The sequence below is a fragment of the Gambusia affinis genome, linkage group LG10, assembly GCF_019740435.1.
Source record: "Gambusia affinis linkage group LG10, SWU_Gaff_1.0, whole genome shotgun sequence".
NCBI classification, from domain to species: Eukaryota; Metazoa; Chordata; class Actinopteri; order Cyprinodontiformes; family Poeciliidae; genus Gambusia; species Gambusia affinis.
Genome location: NC_057877.1, coordinates 20928735 through 20949492, shown reverse-complemented (window position 1 = coordinate 20949492; position 20758 = coordinate 20928735). Strand labels below are relative to the sequence as shown.

The following is a 20758-nucleotide window of genomic DNA, read 5'->3' as shown; positions in this document are numbered from 1 at the left end:
ACTGCAACCAGGTCACAGAACAGATGGCAGACAAAAGTTTTATGTGATGCTCATAAAATATCACACAATCTCAAAAACAGACACAAACCAGAAACTGTCAGCATGCCTAAGAGCATAAGACCTTATTTGCTTAATAAACTTCAACTTTTATCCTACCTCTCTTTACTCCTCTGAGGCCTTCACTCTCCCCAACTTCTCTAATTTGTCTTTGAGCTCTAGGTATTTTTTTTTTTCAGGTTCTTAAATTGTTCCTATCCTGTGTGTCCTCTTTTTGGTTTAGATACCTGGTTGTTAATGATCACCTGTTTATCGTGGAAGTCTTTCTCTTCTGTGCCCCATCCCTCTCACTGGTGCTTCCTAGGGACCAGGGAACCTCTAACCAATATTTCACACCCACACACACACGCGTACACTGTTCCCGTCACTTATTACAGCATTCCATGTCCATTTTGCCTGCCAGCATCTTGCACCCAGACGTTGGACAGTGTTGGTTGGGGTAAACCTTGTGCTCAACAGAACTGCTTAACCAGAGGAAAGGTTTATGACTGACCTGCTCAGAATCTTCTGGAGAATGCTGTGAAGAAACTGCTCTCATATTTTTACAAATGCTCAGATCTTGTGCAAGGTTGTAATATTGCCATAAATACTTAAAGACGCAATGCTAAAAACCTGAATTTAAAAGTAGTAGTTTAAAATGTAGGTACTTATGCAACTGGGTTATTGCAATTTTTTTCACATACTAAGTGAAATTGTATGACAATTGTTACATTATACCAGGGAGAGGTTTTGTAACAATTTATTATGATCTCCTTTATGTCACCAAAATCTGTAATTTTAGGAACATCAACTCTGCTTGCATATTTCCTACTATGACAAAAGCTCTGCGCTCCAAACTCTGCCAGTCTTTAACATTGGCAGCTTCTTGTCTGATGTGTCTCCATTTTGTGTCTTTTTTTTATTTTCAAACTTGCGAAGAGATTTAGGAATAGACAGTGTTGTGATGTTTAATTCATCTGTTTGTCCTAATTCGTGGAAATCCTGCTCTTCCTCTTGGCACATATCGCTGGCCCTCTTACTCTGCCGAAATGAGTTTGAAGCCCTACGGGGGTGTGAAGAAGGGATGCAGATGACTGCAAGATGAGAAGCTTTATTTACCTCTCTGCAACATTAGAGCTGTAAACAACCAATCAGGTCTTGTCTCTTGTTTAATGATTCAAACATGATGCAAATATTGATTCTCTACAAAGGAATCTGGGCCTCTATGCATAATGAATATCAAGTATTAGCTGAAAAGACGATGTTTATACATCTATGTCTTGAAATTATTTTCTGGGATAATTCATACAAACAAGAGCTCTGTAGTACAAACAGTAAACACTAACGTTCATTGCAAATTAAAAGTTTTTATGTACAATAACTATTTGTATATCCAGAAATGTTGAAAGTTTCAACAGAAGTTGATAATAACATTTTAAGATTCAGCAAATGTAGATGTAAATCATAATGTGATTGTTGTTTTTCCTTTTTAATTCTTGTGCTAAATTGTTAGCATCTGTGGGAATGTTATGCTGTTGGGTATTAAAAATATCACAGCAGTTCAGCCTGTCAGAAAATCAAACAGATCTCTTCAGACATGTTCTGATGCAAGATAGCTATGACTGATGCCTTTGCTACAAGAAATTTAACACAAACTAATCCTTGAGATTTAATCTGGTTTCCAAAACAAACTAACCCCCACTATAGGTTTACAAACCCACTCTATTCTCACTTGGGTTCTATTGTGTGAATAAATTTTGATCCTGTAGTTGTATTACTGAAAAAAACAAGGGCACAGATAAGTGGTTTTTCATCTATCTGACAGCAATCTCGACCTGCATGACTGCCAGCACATTAATCAATGCCAGTTGGCAGGATTGAGTTATTATCAGATTTATTGATCTGCATGGGGAGAACTTGCTGCTCTGTGTTTTTGTCTGTTTGTACGGACAGATTAAGACCCAAACTTACTCAGTTGTGCACCGCAAATTCCTAAAACATTGACAACCAGCAAGGAAAACCTTAATCTAATCAGCTGCTACTGCTTCTCAACAAAAACAGTGCCACACGCCACGCCCACAAAGTACTTGAGTTTTTTCCAGTGGACTAATCTATTGATTGAAAAAAAGAAAGAGCAGCTAAAGAATCTTTCACCAGATTAAAAATGTCAAACTTTGAATATATTTATATTTTCTGCTGAAAGACTTCATATCTTTGAATTATTAGAAGTGAAAGTTCCTTCAGAGTGTAAATCATGTTTTTTACAAATATTTTACATCAACCAATTTTTTTTTATTATTCCCAGTTAATTCAGATTTAGAAATTTTCCTGTATTTTTACACAGTGCCTCTGCATTGTGAGGACTGCTTGTTCCTTCCAGCCCTAGCAAGCACAGTTATCAGGAATGAATCCTCTCACTGGATCAGTTCCATTCTCCAGGCCTTAGGATCACTAAACTCTCAGAATCATATTTTTGAATGCACAGTTGAAGCTTTTAGAACTACTTTACACTAGAGTCTTCTGTGTTTCCTTCCCTTTTTATGATTTGTATGCACCTATGCTAGCCCGAATTTATGCTATTTCTGTATTTTATTACCTGGAACAAGTGAGTACTTGCCTAATATTCTTATATTTCCACAGTAATTTATTTTTTTGTGTCGTCATTTTGCTAATATTTTTTCATAAACTAAGCCATGCCCGCCCTCTTGTGGCTTTTTTTGGTATGCATAGTTATTTATGTTAATATTTACTGTTAAATGATTTTTCAGAAACTCGTCTTGCAGGATCCTTTGAGGAATTTTGCTGTTCTGCACAGGTTCTTTGCCATCTTGATTAATTATATAATTTGCTATATTTTGAGGCTGTTTTGTTTGCAAATTGCAATAAGCCTGTCTTTTTATCACCATGTGCACTTAGTGATTTTATAGATGTGCATAACTGGATAGGATTTTTTTGATTTAGTTTGATATTTAATTGGTGGATCAGTCCAAATATGCCAGTGCAATGCAAAAATAGCAAAGGATTTTAGCCAAATTTTGAACATTTATCTATAACTTACAGGAAGAGACAGAAATCCCAGTCTCTTGGTCAGTAGGCAGAGTGAGATTTATTGAAAAAAGATGGAAATTATATGGAAGAAGATCCTGGATTCAAATCATGTCCTGATTGTGCTCTTGCAGGGATTCATCTTTCTTTCAGACCTAAAAAGATGAGAACTAATGAAAGTCTGGCAAGAGAACAAGAAAATGTGACAACCAACTACAGCAAGTTGGAAAACACCCCAATAAATGAGACAAACAAGCAAATAGCAGTCAGAGTGCCCTGAGTTTTGAGAGTCAGTAAACACTCAACGGTGAAAGCAGCACCCATTAAAGAATGTTGTTATCTTTAACCATCTCAAAAAAACTGCATAATTTAGATGGTCGTATTTTCCTGCACTGTTTTGTGGCTCCACTTTTGTACAGGCTGTTGAACTATCCCACAGCAGTGAATATTAGGAGTCTGAACAAAAAATACATTTGATACAATTCTGTATTTGAATTTTAAGAAAATACATCTACATAACATAGACACACTGGTATTTGTGTTCGTGTGAAAACTTGTGAAAAAAGAAATTTCATTCAGATCAAATTGAGGTGCAGGAATCCTCGCATCCACTCTCTGCTCTTCCTGTGCTTTGTCTGCCACTCATAAGATGGATGATGTCAATGACAGCAATTGCTTCTCTCTCTAACAACCAAAGTGCCCAGTTGGCTCTCACTGTGGCATATTTTGTTTACTTGGCTGAAGTAATGTGATGATCTCCCTCCATCTTGTTCTCACCTCCAGGTTCTTACTGCTGTCAGCAAGCCGCTTCAGACTTTCAGGGACCTGAAACTGTCTTCTTTATGGGAACACGTAGTCAATAAACCTCCTCTGAATAAAAATGAATTTAGAATGAAGGAGAATTTGGCAGGCAGTCTGTTAACTGAAGGGACATTGGTCTATAAAGGCTTCAATGTCCTTAAAACCAAGTAGTTTTATTTCCTCTGAAGGAAGGTCAAGGAGATTGGAATGATTGCTTCATATGGTTTCCTCTTATCCAGAAAGTTTTCATGGGAGGAAAAGAAAACATGCAAATCAAGGGTCTTATTTGCATGTTTGGGGATGAATAGGCATCTTAATAACTATTTTGTGGCTATAGGTGCAATCTTTTTTCCCCTCAACCCTGCTCCAGCATATCCATGAAGTTCCATATTTCACCAGCAGGTGTCAAAACTCAGCTTCCAGTGTTTCCTGTTCCTCCAGTTCACAGAGGCACCTTTCCACAGAAAAACGCCAAACCTCAGGTTAGTGGATTACATTCTTCTGCTGCTGAGTAGTCAAGCTCAAGAAATTTGGTCAGAATATTAATATAGCAACGCATTTTCTGCTTTAATATGAGCAGCATAGCAGTAGACAGAAGTGTGCTCAAACTTTTGATTTATTTAAAAAAAACAAAAAAAACATCTGCAGAACCTGGATTGGCTCATATTACCACATATACACGAGATGCAGAACTGGGATGAATAGGGGGTCTGCAGCTTCCCACAGTACAGAGAAACCTCATGTGGTAGACATGCTGACCCAGATGCTCCAGAAGCTTTGAGCTGCCAGAGTTTGTGATCCTTGAATGGAAAATAAATTTTCTGCTGATGCTTTTAGACTCATTCACCTCAAAATCAATATAGAAATTCATAAAGCATTTAGCTGGAATATGTAGTTTTTCCTGGAGTGGAGGGCCAGAGCAGCAAAGGATACCAACAGGACCTTCCTGGAGCTGATAAGACTTCCTTGAGCGTCATAAAGCGACTCATCAGGCCTAAGTGGCCCAACCTGTTTATAACTTGACTGAAAGCTGCAGTTCCTTCTACAATTCAGGTACTTTTCCAAAAGTGTCTCCTGTAAGTCAGTCATGTGTCTACTTTTTATTGTAGGTGTTTATAAGTAATGAATAACTACTCTTTTAATGCTTCAGTGAAAAGCAGTAACCTCATCCAACAAAAGGCAGACAGCAGAGGTGAGTGTCAAATTTGTCATAAAACCAATATGTCAAAATCATGGGATTGTTGCAATTATTCTAAATCGCACAAATTTTCTAATATTTAAACCTGGAACCTGACAAAGCAATTTTACCATCTTGTTCATAAATGATGATGTCAGACTTTTTATTTTGACACTTTGGCATGAATATTTGCTTTTGAGAAATTAACTATCTGTAAGTTTAGTTTTAGATGATTAATCTCTCCAATGCTTTGTAGCCCATAAGTAAAAGTTAAAGTAAACCCAAAATAATTTTAGTCCCTCAAATTTTCTACAATTAAAGGCATGGAACTCACGTGGCAACAAAAACTTGGATTCTATAAATTAAGTTTTATTGTCTTCCTGAACCGTTAACCATTGATGACATGGTGCATTCATGATGTGTTTTCACTTGGTCAGTTTGTATAAGAATAAAATTAACCAAAACAGTTTGAGGAAACATAGGTTATATAAATAAGACATAATTTCTGAAGATTGATGTAACAAAGATTATAGTTGGAAAAAGTAACTGATTTCAATGTTCAAACATTGTTCTAATAATCAAGTGTAAATCATTGTAGCTGGCAGTGTAAACCCAGGTTACTAAGTAGCAGGATCATAGTTTTCCAGCATCCAGTTTAAATAGTTGACATTATATTGGAATGCGGATCACACACCATATATGGAATATTAGTTGTTGATTTGCTTACATTATCATAACACAATAACCTCAGTGCAAGAATTGCTTTATTGTCAACTATTGTCACAATCAGCAGAGAAACAGGGAGTGATGAAGAGTTGCTGCTGAATCAGATTTTGTTGAATGCTGCTACATCCACACTCTGAACCTGAAACAAGCAGGAAAAGAAAGGGAAAAAAACAATTCAGTGAACTGCAGAGATTGCTTGTACTAGATAAATTTGATACTTTGGCCACATGATGGCAGCAATGGACTAATACAGCTGATTGTATTGACATGTCAAATTTCCACTAATAGCTGAACAGTATTAATTACAGAATCGACTCAGAGGATGAAGCTGACTCAGTTAGTATTAAAGTAAAACCCCATACCATAATACTTACAATTCAGTTCAGTGGAAAAGTAACTTTTTCTTACAATCAACTCATGAAAAACCAAAATTAACATTAGAGCTAAAATTAAGGTTTATATTTTTAATCTTAATTAAAATTGTGTTGGTGAAGAAAACTAAGCAATTTTTAGCTTTACGACAGTAAACCTCTGAGTAAATGTCTATTTTTCTGAATTTATGTTGCACGAGTCTTACTGAAACAATCACAGAGACAGATTTGGTCACAGAAACTTATGAAACTTTCTGTTTGTAGTAATTGGGTTAGAAAATGTTTACTGCAGCTCATCATTCTGCTCACTTTGGAGAAAGATTTGTGAGGAAAGATTCATTAGTGCCCATTTCAACTCTGATAAACCAGCAGAAATGTACAGAAAACATTGAATTAGTTTAAACTACAGGTGTTAAATATTCTAACTGAAAATTAATATGGTGAAATCTCCCCAAATGGAAGACTTAATTTTATATTATAGGGCCAGCCTTTAAATAGATAGAGGGTCACCATTACCTGGCCCAGAGATTTGTTTAGAAAGTAAACTGAACTGAAACATAGGGCTGGTAATAATATAAATCAATGTACTTACATAGTCTTCAAACTTGGTGATCTCTTCCTCCAACAAATCTGTTCCCACCTTGTCGTCCTCCACCACGCATGCGATCTGGAGCTTCTTGATGCCGTAACCCACAGGAACCAGTTTGGATGTTCCCCATAGCAGGCCGTCTGCCTGCACCGAGCGCACACACTCCTCCAGCTTCGCCATGTCTGTCTCATCGTCCCACTACGGCAAGCAGGAAAGAACAAAGTTAAACAGAACATGAAGATGGCCTGTGTTTTATAAATAAATAGCATTTCAGGGTGAGAAATGTAGAAAATCTTACAGGCTTAACATCCAGTAATATTGAGGACTTGGCGATGATAGCAGGTTTTTTTGCCTTCTTCTCTGCATATTCCTTCAATCTCTGCTCTTTAAGTTTCTCTGCTTCTTCGTCTTCATCACTACCGAACAGGTCGATATCGTCTTCATCATCTTCTTCCGCCTGTTTAACTGGGGCACTGGCCTTCTGCTGGACAACATTGCCCTGGAGAAATTAAGTGAGAACTTGCACTTTTTGATGACAGATCACCAAATGGTCATCATCTACTCACATTTGTGTAGGGGACGGAGGCAGCTGGAGCCAGAGTCACTGATGCTGGACGTTTCTCAAGAACAGCAACTCGACATTCCAGTTTGGAGAGCGCTGCTCGTAAGTTGTCTACCACTGAAAACAGAATCCCAGGGAAGGAATTATGTATATATAATCTGGATAATGTTAAATACGGAGCCCCCTAGGGGACTTGGGGATTTTTTTTTCTTTTGCGTTCCCTCGCAATACTTTTGCGTTCCCTCATAATACTTTTGCGTTACCTCGTAATACTTTTGCGTTCCTATACTTTTACCTCGAAAACTTTTGCGTTCCCTGTCATTTATGCTCTCATAATACTTTTTTTCCTCACTTTTATGCTATTTAATATAAGGTTATGTAAGGTTTTTCCATGAATATTAATATCTCGTTGTGAAATATCTGAAGTTTTATATCTTTCTTTAGGATACAAATGCACCACAAACCTATGATATAAAGAGAAACCTTCCGTAAGTAGGAAAGAAATATAAATACTGTACATCCAAACTATATTTCTGAGTTATTATCGCGAAGTCATCTGACAGTTTTGATTGTGTCGCTGTTGTGTTGGTTGCCTGAATGGTTTAAAGAGCTGCTTTTATGTTCAGTTCCATCTCAACCTTAACAGACATAAATATGCAGTGAATGAATCGATTTTCAATCAGTTTTTTGCACCAAAGACTTCATAATAATAGGACAGTGGTGAATTTCCAAGAAAAGTGAATATATGTATATACATTTATTTTTTTTGTCATTTGTGGTAAATATATTATGAAATGACAAACCTTCAGATTCTAAAATATATGGCTAATCTTCTTTTAAAGAACATATGTTCTGTAAAAGAAATTTGCTTTAATTGTGACGGTTCAAATCCAAATTCAGCATAAAGCCGAGAGCTATCCAAGTAGCAACATAATAGGTTCCAAGCATTAAAGACAAGAAACTGAAAACTGATGACTGTGGATGACAACCAACCTTTGTGTAAACTCTGGTTCTCCAATTCAAGGCTATTGATGCGAGAAATGATTTCTCCCTGATCACCTGCACTGTTGTTGCAGCTGCCGGTGTTCTGTAGAGGTACAACATTTAAAAAACAGAAAAATGTGTTACTATTCAAACAGAAGTTATTCAATATGACAGCCTCCTTAGAAAAACAAAGACTAGAGAGAAATGGGATACATATGGAAACAGACAGAAAAACAATAATGATAAGCAGGTGATACCACTTTGCAAGTCATCCTCAAACTGAATTTGAATTCAGATTGATAAAATTCTGCTTGCTCAGACTACCTGCTGAGAGCAGCAGCAGATGCTTCCAGAGACACAAAAGACTAAGAAACTTACAGGATGAGACAGTTGGGTCTGGGAAGCTTGGGAAGACCCTTTGTTACTCAGCGTATTCTTCAGCTTGGAGGAGGGGAGTGCAGGGTGGAACAAGGAAAGAAATCAGGGCAGGGAAATGGAAATGAGGCAGAGGGAAATTGAATGAGCTACATAAAAAAACAGAATGATGAGGAGAGGGAGTCTAAAAGCAAAGGAAAACGAAGTTTCAAGTTTGAATAAAAGAAAAAAGTTCATGCAGGGAACAAAGAAATCCATCAACAAATTATATGCTTTCAAATCTGCTCAGACAATGAAGAAACAAACAACTTTTCTCAGAGATAAAGACACAGGTGGTCATCAAAAATTTTAAAAGTAAGTTTATTTTCAGCACAGTTTGATCCTTTTCAGACCAGTTTTGCAGTAACAGTCTGGCTAAATGAGATGTGCTGCTACAGAATCCTCAGCAGATTGTTTTCAAACAACAAATTGACAGAAAAGTTGCTCTTCTGCAAAACTCTACCAGATAAAGGCTTGGAAGTGTTATTTTCTTGATGCAGCCGGCAGTCAGATGACCAGGAACTTTCCCTTAGTAATGCAACCAATAACTAAGCCTCCTGGAAACTCCTGAAAACGCTTCATGAGTCAAATCCAATCTATCCAATAAGTCTGGTTTGTTTGTTTCATTCAAAAGTGATGACTGCAAAGGTAGACTGGTTGAATGTTTTAGTTTAGGAATTGTATCAATTCTTACCCCCGCTAGAGATTTCTGGATGTTCTCCCGAGCTCGAGCAATGTCCTGCAGGATGGCATTAGCTCCAACATCCTACAATGAAAACAAGGAAATATTTGAGAGTATTTTACTATGAAAAGACTAAAAGAACTGAGCTGAATGTGCACTTTTAAAGCCAGCGACTTCAAACCTTAATGCTTTAATCCTTCATCTCAACACACATCTTAAAATAAAAACTCTGCCCCATCTTTACACCCAACTTCTTCACAACCCCATCGACTTTTTCTGTCCCCCCCCCCCCCCCAGTAGAATTACAGCTTTAGGGCATATGAGATGTTGATTAGATAGAAAGTAGATTCAAAAAAACCTAAATCAACAGTCTGAGTGGGTTACCTGAATGTTTTGCGATGAGCCGTTCATTCGCTCATAAAAGCGTCTTTCTGCCTCATCATAACGAGGCTTCTCAAACCATATCTTCTCTTGAGCCAAGAAGTCCACTGAGCTCATTTTTCTAAGAAAAAGAGAAAAAAAAAGGAATGTAGGGAAAAAATGTCAGGGGATAAGAAAATGAACTACTACATTAAACTTATGATCTAGAATGTATCAAGTGTGAACTCAAACATTATGTATTACTTCCATACAACCAGACACCCCAAGTACAACTCTACAAATGCTGAAAGAAAGATGGTGGGAGAAACAAAACAAAGTTGGCTGAACTCAGGAAAAGAAAGAATAAAACAATTAGAAATGATTACATGATCTAGAAGGAATAAAGGAAACAAGGTGAAAGAAGAAAAAAAGGATTTGAAAGGAGGGGAAATTATAATGAAAAGTAATGAACAATGAACTGAAACATCTGGAGTGGTTCCATTCCCCCGGTTTGGTCATACTTGTCCCTTTTAGGCGTCTTGGAGGACGCTGATGACTTTTCTGCGTCCGGCCTCCGATTCTTCTTCACCGTGCAGACTTTATCCAAACCACGGCTTTGAAAACGGTTCTCTGCAGCATCGTGCCGCCACTTGTCCAGCCACACTGGCTCACTGTCCGGGTGAAGGAAGAAGCACACTCCGGAAGGTTCTTCAGTCTCAAAGAACTCAACTGGCTCTTCTTCCTCCTGAATTGGGTGAAGGGCATGAAAGACTTCTGCTTTACACTGCAGGACCAGTGGTTTCTCTTCCTCTGCCATGTTCTCACTGTCCTCCTCCTCTTCCTCTTCCATAAGGCTTTGAGGGTGGTCACTTCCTCTGGTGGTGGGGGTGCAGATTTGCCTCTTGGAGGAATTGTTAGCATACATGTTCTGGTAAAAGGCTGCTTCGGCACGATCGTACGCAGGTTTGTCGAGCCACACTTCCCTCAGCAGCTCGACTGGAATGCGCGGCAGCCCGTTAATTGACTGTCGAGAAGCCGGCGTACCAGCAGTCTGTTGGACGACAGGGGTTGCTGGAGTTAGAGCTTGAGACTGATACCCTTCATCGGGTGTTCTGGAGGTGCCAGAGAAGTTAGTCGGAGGTGAGAGATCAAGGGAGTTAGGAGCTGATGGGAGAGCAGACCCCTCAACAAAGTGCCACTCTGCTTGGTCAAAAGTCGTCTTGTTGACCCATACTTCCTCCACTATGTGGTGGCAAGCCACCTGATCAACATGGTGACAAGCTGGTCTGGAGGAAGACAGAGCCACAGTGGATGGATTGCTTGAACGTTTCCCTGAGGACTGATGTGAACGATTGGGCTTGGAGATCCGGTTAGCGGAGCTCACTAGCCAGCACTGGTAGACGCTCTCAGCTTGTTCGTAGATGTTGCGTTCAAACCACACACTGCCACATTCCGACTGCAAGCCCATCAGTGCAGCCAGTTGCTCAGGCGACTGGCTAGTGTATTCGTCAGGCTTCTCTTTGTTTTTCACTTCATCTGCCTTTCCCTCATGGTGGCTCCCAGGATTAGATGAGCGTTTCTTGCGGCGACGGCTTTTCCCACTGCGCTTTCCGTTTCCATTCAAGCTACCACTCTCTGGAGATGAAGAGGTTGTTTCTCCATTTCTCTGGCCTGGTTCTGTCTTTTTCCTACAACCCACGTTGGTTTGATCCAAATGACTTTGGCTGGGAGGCTGATCATGCTCCGATTGGTCCTTAACAGAGCACTGGGAGATCTTCTTGGACATCTTAGGGCAATTGTGGGACAAAAAGAGAATAACAGGTACAAGCTTTTGGGTTAGTTACAGAGGCAGGAAGACAAAGAAGGGTTCATTTTAGGTGACAGATCATTAATGGCATATTTTCCAATGTAACGGAAGTATACGCAAACTAGAAAGAATCCACAGGCAAGTCTTCAAAAAAAAAAAAAAACAAGCAGCATGCAGACTAATGTATTCATTTTGGGTATGAATTGGCAGATCAGAATTATGGCAGTACAAGCAATCACAGAGCACTATAATAACTCTAATAGTTCAAAAAGTGGAACATTGACATGCAAAGGGTGACTACTCCTAGAACCTTTCCACATTGTCGCCTTAAAACCACAAACCTCAGTGTATTTTAATTAGATATTTGGTTCCAGTATCATTCTGTGGAATTGCTTTTCTTCAGTCTGAAAGCAGAAGAAAAACCTAACATTGCAAAACTGGAAGAGACGTTGCTGCTATTACTGGAGCAAAAGTTGGTTCTATTGGGAAAAAAAATACTTTCTTCTACTCACAATTCTGCACTACTTTAGTTGTTGGTCTATCACATAAAATTACAATAAAACACACAGAGGTGTGTGGTTAAAACATCACAAAATGTAGAAGAGTCCATAGGGCCCTGACACTATTACAGTACACTGCATAAGGTTTAGAATATATATCCACTTGCTGGTACTGTACAGGTTACTATATGAACAATCTGTACAGTACAGGTTGTACTGTACAGGTTGTACAGGTACATTGTTCAGGCAATGTTTGCCTGAACAAACAATGTTCAGGCAAGTTCATGTAATAAATTATATATATATATTATGTAAATCATGCTGTTTTATAATACAGTGAACCCTCGCTATAACGCAGTTCACATTTCACGGCCGCGCTGCTTCACAGATTTTTTTTGTGTAGTTTTTTTTTTTTTTTTTACAGTGCATTGTGTTCTGCATCCTGACTGGCTAAACAGTCTCCATGCTTCTTCTCTACCTGTGTGCCAATAACGTTATGGTATTTAAATATACTTAAAACAGCTTGGCAAATTTGGCAAATATCTTTGCCCAGAAGAAAAAAGAGCCACAACTACCGATAACTGTGTTCTTCTCTCGAAAAAACACACCTGCACCACAAAGCCTAGTCAGGCCCCAGGGTCGCAGTCAGAGGCACAGTGAAATACACAGGGTCACAATTTGTCTTACTGTACTTCGTACTGATGACTCAAATTATTATTTTACTGTAGTTATTTGTAGCAAAGCGTTCTATTTGTAAAAAAAAATGCTTGGGCCTCAAAACAGGTTTTGTTCTTTGGTTTCAATGTAGAGTATTTAATTATGCTGTATAATAATTGTAAAAAATAAAGGTAACTACTTCCCAGATTTCGCTTATAAGGATTTTTTTCAGAACAAAACTCCCGCGAAAAATGAGGGTTCACTGTATACAATAAAATTAGGCATTTACTCACTTACACAACATTAATATGGAGCTAACAGTAATTCCCTTTTGGAAAGTTCAGGAGTTTCACATGTGATTTTTATGATTTTTAACTCACCTTCCTTGGTAAAGTTGTAGCTGTCAAGCTATAAACAAAGTGAACCTCTCAACACGTTCTTTTCATCCAGTTAACCGCAAGCAAGTGAAAGAGAAATTTAACAATCACCACCTTATAAATTTAGTAACACAAATACATGGCATGCAAATATGCAAAAAAAAAACCCCAAAAAAAACAAACTAAAGCTTAGGTCATGCTCAAGCCAAAATCTATTAGTTTCAGACTATGCACATATAGTGTTGAAAGAAAGTGGTAAGGGTGTTTTGATATTGAGTTCAATGAGACAAGATATTATTACTTTCAAGAAAATTTCACATATCAAATTTATGCTGCACAGACTTTTATTAAACATTTTTATACATTTTTCCAAAATTACAAACTGATGTATCTTTCTGATTTTTTGATTCTCGTCAAACCTTAAGAGAGTGCTTCAAATGCAATACCACATTTACCATTTCCAAGTTGGACAAGCTGTGATTGTGATGTAGCTCAACGTACCCCAGACGTCCAGCCATTGGCTTTTTAAGCAATGCTTTCTGCCTCCTTCGGCATCTGAACAACTTTCTAGTGCTTGCATATTGTTCAGGTCTTATTTGTCACGCTTTCATGATTTATTCTTCATAACTTCCTAGTGGCTAGCACTCATTAGATAGTCAATATCATAAAATTTTAACATTGTGAGATCTTGTAGAAGATCTCTTTACCCCCCAAGTTAATTTATAAGCTTTGATTAGTTATTGCAATAATTACAGAATTACTGATTGGTCACAGAGGAGTACAAATTAAGAAAAGGAACTCCTGATTATTTTTTTTAAAGAAACAAAGATGATTCACTATCTTATAAGATTCTTTCAAGATACTATTTATAAATCCCAATAATTAAATCCAAATTAGAACAGTAAATATCTGAAACTGTGTTCATTACAAAAATCTAGTTCCAGGAATATATATAGGAACTAAACATAATGTCTCAACTCAGGCTGCAAATGTCATGCCCAGCTATTTTTTCTGTATGATTATTGTTTTAATCAGCAAACATTGCTTTGTTCTTGCTGGGAATTCAAGTTTAGCAGCTTAGGGTGTAACAGAGTTTCAGCAAACAGACAAATGAATTTGGACTTGGCTCCAATTACTTACCAGTGCAAGACGAGTAATTCCTGTTTATGATCTGCCTACCTTGACTAATACTGTCCATTAGCATTTGTTAGATGTTTTGTTCAGAAGTGCATATATTAACATTACCAAGAAACAACGCGTTATATTTCCACTTCTGCCACTAATTACCAAGAAGCAGAAATTGAACATTTAAAAGATAAAAGGTGAGAAAAAAGGGGATTTCAACACCTCATAAAGGTTGATATAAGACACATTTAATATTAATGTCCAGCTGTGTACACATGCATTTCAATAAATTAGAATAGAAATTTCAAATGTTAAATACAATGAATCATTAAACACTGAGATACATTTCAAATGTTTATTTTGATGAATATTTCATAGAGCTAATGAAAACCCAAAATTACCTTTCTCATAAACATAAAGATGACTTTGGCCTGCAACAAAGTACATTTTTGTACAGTATATGTACGCAATACTTTGTCAGAGATCCTTTTGCATAAATAGCTTCACCAATGTAGTGTGACAGAGGCAATCAGCATGTGGATCTCCTGATGAATAAAGGAAGCTTGTTGGCCTTCAACTTATCTATATCTTTGCCCCGTTTTCCTCTTGACAATTCTATATCAATTCCCTGTGGGATTTGGATAAAATGCTGACAAATTAAACAGTCAGCAGTCATTATTGACCATGGTCAATTAATCATTAGTATGGACAGGTGCTTACTCCTGCTGGTAGATGAAATCAGCATCTTGATTATCAACACAAAATCCTCTAAAATATTGGGTATGTCCAGAATACATCTGTGTGCTAATTATTGATATGCTGACTCAAACCGCAGTATACATTTTCTGAATCTTCCCAAAATTCTTAAATCAGTTCTCCTTTTCATTCCTCTCAAGGTTATCACTGCTCCTTGGACGCCTTCTTCCTTCCACTAAACTTACCATTATCTTGGCAATAACGTTAAGAGTGATAATGATCATCTCTTACTCAACTGTAAAGTAAGGAGTCTTCACCATGACTGTACAGCAAATAAAATTTGTAAAATCTAAGTTTTCAGAGATAGCTCTACGTTATGTTTTTAAATAAAAGCTTAACATTGCGTTTTGACCTGAATTACACCCATTCCGATGCACATGAAACATGTTTTATAAACTAATACACATATGTAGCTACAAAACGAACAAAGGTCTGTCCTCTGATGCAGTAAAGAGCCTCATCAGGGTATAAAAGTCCGTCTTGCTAACCTGAACATTAGCCATATTTTTCTGAGTGTCAAGTCGATGGGAACACTGATAATTAATGGTAATTGTCTCCCACTGGAACAATAATTCAAGTCATAAAACATACCCTTTTTCTCATTACAATACCGACATTTAGAGAAGAACATAAAGCTGGACCAGCGGCCATTCACGCCGGTATTCGGAAGGCGTGCCAGTTAGCAACCGCTAGCCTCGGCTAACATCATTCTTGATAACGTACTATTCTTCCCCATAAATACCAAGAGGTGTCCAGTTAACAAGTTCTGACAGCATTTCCCACACTGGACCTCTGTCTGTCAGACAGCGTCATCGTTACTTACTGCTGTATTTTTGTCTTTTTTTCGGTGTAGCCGCAGGCCGGTGGGTAAAACGCGTGTTTCTCCAGCCAGAGTGAGTGACAACGGGAAGGAAGAAGAGGAGGAGGAAGAAGCAAGGAGCAGCAGCGACTGTGTGAAATTGGAGGAAAGGGGAGGTGGGTTTGTGAATCATTGATATTACCACATGCTCAGGTTGAATTGATGCCAAAAACAACTACTGACACCAGGGATGCCGCCGGGAATTTTAGGGGCATTCATTTTTCTATTACCAGGGGCCCTAAGATATTTGTTCTATTTATATATAAAAAAATTGTTTTGTGGGATCCTCCTGACTGTCCTTGGAATTGTCCTAACTACCCCCCCCCCCCCCAACTTATCTTCACCAATCAGCAGATTACCAGGAAGATGCAGCATCTTGAGTCAAACCTTCCATTTAAAACTGTAGTCAGCTGCTAAATCTTTATCTCTGCACAGATCTATGTACAAATCAATCAATCAATCAAACTTTATTTGTATAGCACATTTCAGCAGCAAGGCATTTCAAAGTGCTTTACATCAAATCAAACACAAAAATACAATGCAACATAGAATCAACAATAAAAACACAACATAGTCAGATTCCATCAATAAATTTGCAATTGATTACGTTTTGAATACAACTCTAAACAAGTGGGTTTTTAGTTGAGATTTAAAGGAAGTCAGTGTTTCAGCTGTTTTACAGTTTTCTGGAAGTTTGTTCCAGATTTTTGGTGCATAGATGCTAAATTCCGCTTCTCCTCGTTTGGTTCTGGTTCTGGGGATGCAGAGCAAACCAGAACCAGAAGACCTGAGAAGTCTGGAAGGTTGATACAATAACAGCAGATCTTTAATGTATTGTGGTGCTAAACCATTCAGTGATTTATAAACTAACAACAGTATTTTAAAGTCTATTCTTTGAGCTACAGGGAGCCAGTGGAGAGACTTTAAAACTGGTGTTATGTGCTCTATCTTCCTGGTTTTAGTGAGAACACGAGCAGCAGCATTCTGGATCAGCTGCAGCTGTTTGATTGATTTGTTGGACAGACCTGTGAAGACGCCGTTACAATAATCAATACGACTGAAGATAAACGCATGGATGAGTTTCTCTAGATCTGGCTGAGACATTAGTGGACAAAGTGGATGATTTCTTGACAGATTTTCTTATGGCTTTTGCACACATACATGAATTGTGCTTTCTTTTGTAGCATTGTTGGGAAAAAAAAGAGATGTAATTAAAAACAGATTCCTGTTTGGTGTAATTCAAGATTTCAGGAAAGTGATGAATGGGCAGCAAGACTCAAGCTACAATTTTCTTTCCTTTTTTCAATATTTTTCACTGTCATAATTTCAATTAAATATTACAAATTTTAAACATTTGGTGAACAACATGAATTCTGTATGTAAATAACTGTTTGCAAGGAGCTGGTAAATTTAAAAAGGTTCATATTTTTACTTTACATGTGCTCATCTCATATAGCAGGCTGGCATGTAGGCCAACATACCATTCAACGGTTTGCATATGTATCAAATTACATCTGACCGTTTCACTAGTCGGGGACTGAGCTATGCGAGTACTGCTAATTCATCCACCAACTTTCCTCTAACACAACCTTACAAGTGCTAAACAATCAGCAAATATACTTACTCTCTATCACAATATTATTTATATGAACATCTCATTATCATGCCTGTCCTAATTTAAAGGAAGGATTATTCTGAATGTTAATGCAGATACTAAACTTGTGATCCAACAGTTTTTTTTTTTGTTTCACACAAAGTGAAACAAAAGAAGCCTGTCCTTTGAAAGACCTAACAGAAGTGTAAACTTGTTTTTAAAGAAAATCGAGACTATGATCTTTTTTTAATTCTTATGATACCAAGTTATGAAATATAAAAAAATAAATAATAAAAAACAGACATCTTATTTTTAAGACTTTCCATGGTTTTAAGTTCAAGATGTAGTTCTTAAGAAGGTATACTGACGCATGGACCCTTCCTGCTGCCTATTTTTTCCCAAGCTCTCTTGCTCTCTGAGTGGCCGATTCCACCGCATTCATGACAGACGCCCTCATGCCTCCTTGCTCCAGTGTGTGAAGCCCATAGATGGTTGTTCCACCCGGGGTGCAGACGTCAGCCCGAAGCTGAGCTGGATGTTTCCCAGAATCACGTAGCAATTTACCAGCACCCTGCAGCAAATGACAAACAATCAAACACTGAATTTGGACATGGGTTTCTAGTCAAGAGCATTTTTGGAAAACAAAAGTGCAGATTTTGTACGACTCACCAGAACAGTTTGGGATGCGATGCTGTGAGCCAGAGCACTTGGCATGCCCATTTTAACAGCTCCTTCTGCCAGCGCTTCTGCAAAAAGATATACCTTGACAAAAAAAACCAGCAAAAAAACAAACAAAATAGATTAATAAATAGTGGCAAAGAAAATTTAACATAATGGATTAGTGTCTAAGCTGGTAATGTTAGTTGTGGGACATTGACAAAAGCTTGTGTAAAAACAGGCATAATACATAGTGTGTAGATACGGCAACACTGAGACTCACAAAAGCGACGCCGCTCCCGCTCAGCCCTGTGTGGACATCGATCCAGGCTTCAGGCACTTCCTCCACCAAACCACAGCAATGCAACAGGCTGAGAAGTAGAGCACCATCCTCCCCTTTTGCATTGGTGCCTAGTGCAAACAACAGGGCCCCCTCTTGAACCAGACAGGGAAGGTTGGGCATCAGCCTGATGACAATCGAGTTTTCTGGGAGGAGCTTGAAATTAAAGCAAAAAAATTAAAAAGATTCAAGATATTTGATACCCAGACAGATGAAACTTGTAGAGTGAAAACTTGTTACAGCGGCTGTGGCCCTCACCTCCTCCAACATAGCTAGTGTCACTCCTGCGGCAACTGACACGATTATCTGTTTCTTTGTGATGTGCTGAGAGACTTCAACAAGAACACGTGGAATCATATGAGGCTTGACGGAGACAAACACCACATCTGACCCACAGACCACCTCAGTGTTGGAGTGTGTCACAGAAATGCCAAGTTCCTGAAAACATTTTACCAGTTGAACAACAGATTTATCAAGCACATAGAACTGATAGATAAAATACTCAAGAGTTAGGTATGCTGGAATAACTGATTAAGCTTTTCTCTGTTCACAACTGCAGGGATTCAATGCAGCAGCTGGCTTGCAAGTGAAAACATAGAGCAAAACCTAACTAAACTTAGAAACAGTATCATGTCCTTATTTGTTGCTGCTCATCGTCTTGAGTTACCTTACAACTCAACTCTGTAATAAATTACAGAAAATAAAAAATATTTTTTTAAATACCTGGAATCGTCCTAAATTCGTAGAGGATGGTGCACTAACTTTGATGTTTGCAGGTAGAACATTTCCTGCAATGCAAAAAAATAAAAAATAACCATGAAGATTTACACTCAAATGTTGTTTCAGTATTTCAGTATTGCTTGATACAACATCGACACTAACCTGACAACATCCCCTTTGCAATGCCAAAAGCCATGTTTCCTGCACCGATAAAGCCGATCCTCTGTTGTGCGTCCGGGTTCATTTTGATCTGAGGAAAATGCAGCGAACCCAATATTGCAGCAAGAAAATGTCATATTATCTGCCCTGTTAAAACAGTGATGCTTTTTATAAGACCCTACACAAAGGGAAAGTGAGGCCATCATTTGCCCTCAGGCTCGCCCAAACTGGAAAATAACAAATTGGAAAAACTTTGACGTCAGCTTAGACATTAAGATAATACAGTCAGAATTAGAAATGCATGAAAGCAAAAATGCAATCTATCAGGTATCAAAGGTTGAAGCTAGTGGTGGCTTTATAATGGTGTGGGGGAATATTATCTTGGCACAGTTTGTGACTCTTGCCAAATGAGTAATGGATTTTGACAATATCCATTACTTTATGGCCACATTGTACCCATTTTCTGCATGATACTTCCAGCAGGATAACGCACCATGTCAAAAAACTCAAGTCATCTCAAGATGGTTTCTTGAATAATATGTGCAGAAACCAGAAACCTACACAGTCATCAAATTTGTGACAAATAGCCCATGCATATTGGGATGGCACCCTGCTTTGGTGCCAACTCAAAGAAATTGGTTGTAATGCTCTTGAGAGTTTCAATTACTAATCTAGTCGCTTCTACGTCCCAGTTCTGTTTCTTCGTGCTGGCTAGGTCGGTCTAAGCTTCACTCGGCTATGTTGCTAATAACAATGTGCTAACGCGGCTAGTTAGGAGGAGCAAACCCTGCAGACTGATGCTCCAGCACTGCACTGCTACTCCGATAATCTACACAAGCGGTTCCGACAAATCCCTGAAATACACTGCCAGTAAATCTTTCTGTATCGATCTAAGGACAGTGAGAGAAAACATGTTTTAATTAGATTAGAAATCATACAAATGTGTAATAAAATAATAAATAAAAGAAACATGGTGTATAGCAATGCCAGAAAGCAGAGGGAGCTTTATTCACCTGATTTCGTTTTCTTAATCACAGTCCGGCGTAGTTCAAGTAAAAGAGTTCTTTTCGAACTCTCTATGGCCAAAATGTGGTTACTCCCCCCGAGCATCCACGTGAACCAACAGTGTTGTGTTGTTCGTGAATGATTCGAATCATTCGGGTGAACGAACTGAAGGGTCCTGTATTACCGCTTACTGCTTAAAACTCGGATAATTAAATCTTAAATGTCGGAGAAGATTTCCTGTGGAGCCATCTTTGGTTGAGAGTTTTACGTTGCAAATGTTGAACAATGCAACTGTATTTCGAACGCAGCAAAAGTGGCTCCTGATAAAACTTTCTCTTTGACTCATTCATCTTAGGATTCATTCAGTGTCACTTCTTTTGAAGGCTTTTTGGCGGTTGGCAAACAATCATGGGGTACATTACCGCCACCAACTGGCTTGGAGTGTGTTCTTCTTC

At 38.3% G+C, this 20758-nt stretch overlaps 2 protein-coding genes across 7 annotated transcripts; both read right to left on the bottom strand.

Annotated features, from left to right (window-relative positions):
- Positions 1 to 5805: 5805 nt before the first annotated feature.
- eef1db (eukaryotic translation elongation factor 1 delta b (guanine nucleotide exchange protein)) lies at positions 5806 to 16016 on the bottom strand. 6 transcript variants are annotated; one of them, XM_044128234.1, is made up of 11 exons: positions 15793 to 16016; positions 13092 to 13149; positions 10269 to 11533; positions 9772 to 9889; positions 9400 to 9471; positions 8670 to 8732; positions 8301 to 8394; positions 7312 to 7424; positions 7044 to 7226; positions 6749 to 6943; positions 5806 to 5924 (listed from the first exon to the last, which is right to left on the bottom strand). In XM_044128234.1, the coding sequence occupies exons 3-11, from the start codon at positions 11531 to 11533 to the stop codon at positions 5886 to 5888; spliced, it is 2142 nt and encodes a 713-aa protein (XP_043984169.1). In that variant the 5' UTR covers positions 13092 to 13149; positions 15793 to 16016; the 3' UTR covers positions 5806 to 5885. The 6 variants fall into 6 exon arrangements, with proteins under 6 accessions (XP_043984169.1, XP_043984168.1, XP_043984170.1 ...); XM_044128233.1 differs by having other exon boundaries at positions 7044 to 7244; positions 15793 to 16007; XM_044128235.1 differs by lacking the exon at positions 8670 to 8732 and having other exon boundaries at positions 7044 to 7244; positions 15793 to 16003.
- Positions 16017 to 16273: 257 nt separating this feature from the next.
- Positions 16274 to 20663, bottom strand: pycr3 (pyrroline-5-carboxylate reductase 3). The gene is made up of 7 exons (XM_044128232.1): positions 20312 to 20663; positions 19302 to 19389; positions 19143 to 19207; positions 18678 to 18857; positions 18363 to 18575; positions 18092 to 18184; positions 16274 to 17993 (listed from the first exon to the last, which is right to left on the bottom strand). The coding sequence occupies exons 2-7, from the start codon at positions 19381 to 19383 to the stop codon at positions 17811 to 17813; spliced, it is 816 nt and encodes a 271-aa protein (XP_043984167.1). The 5' UTR covers positions 19384 to 19389; positions 20312 to 20663; the 3' UTR covers positions 16274 to 17810.
- Positions 20664 to 20758: the final 95 nt, after the last annotated feature.

Bases quoted from the DNA above. Each gene is read 5' to 3' on its own strand.
- eef1db (XM_044128233.1), bottom strand. From the start codon at position 11,533: ATGTCCAAGAAGATCTCCCAGTGCTCTGTTAAGGACCAATCGGAGCAT. The intron at 7,425-8,300 runs GTTGGTTGTCAT...TTCTGTTTTCAG, and splicing joins GAACCAGAGTTTACACAAAG to TGGTAGACAACTTACGAGCA. The intron at 7,245-7,311 runs GTGAGTAGATGA...TAATTTCTCCAG, and splicing joins CCTCCGTCCCCTACACAAAT to GGCAATGTTGTCCAGCAGAA.
- pycr3 (XM_044128232.1), bottom strand. From the start codon at position 19,383: ATGAACCCGGACGCACAACAGAGGATCGGCTTTATCGGTGCAGGAAAC. The intron at 18,576-18,677 runs GTGAGGGCCACA...TTTAATTTCAAG, and splicing joins CACTAGCTATGTTGGAGGAG to CTCCTCCCAGAAAACTCGAT. The intron at 18,185-18,362 runs GTGAGTCTCAGT...TTTTTTGTCAAG, and splicing joins GCGGGAGCGGCGTCGCTTTT to GTATATCTTTTTGCAGAAGC.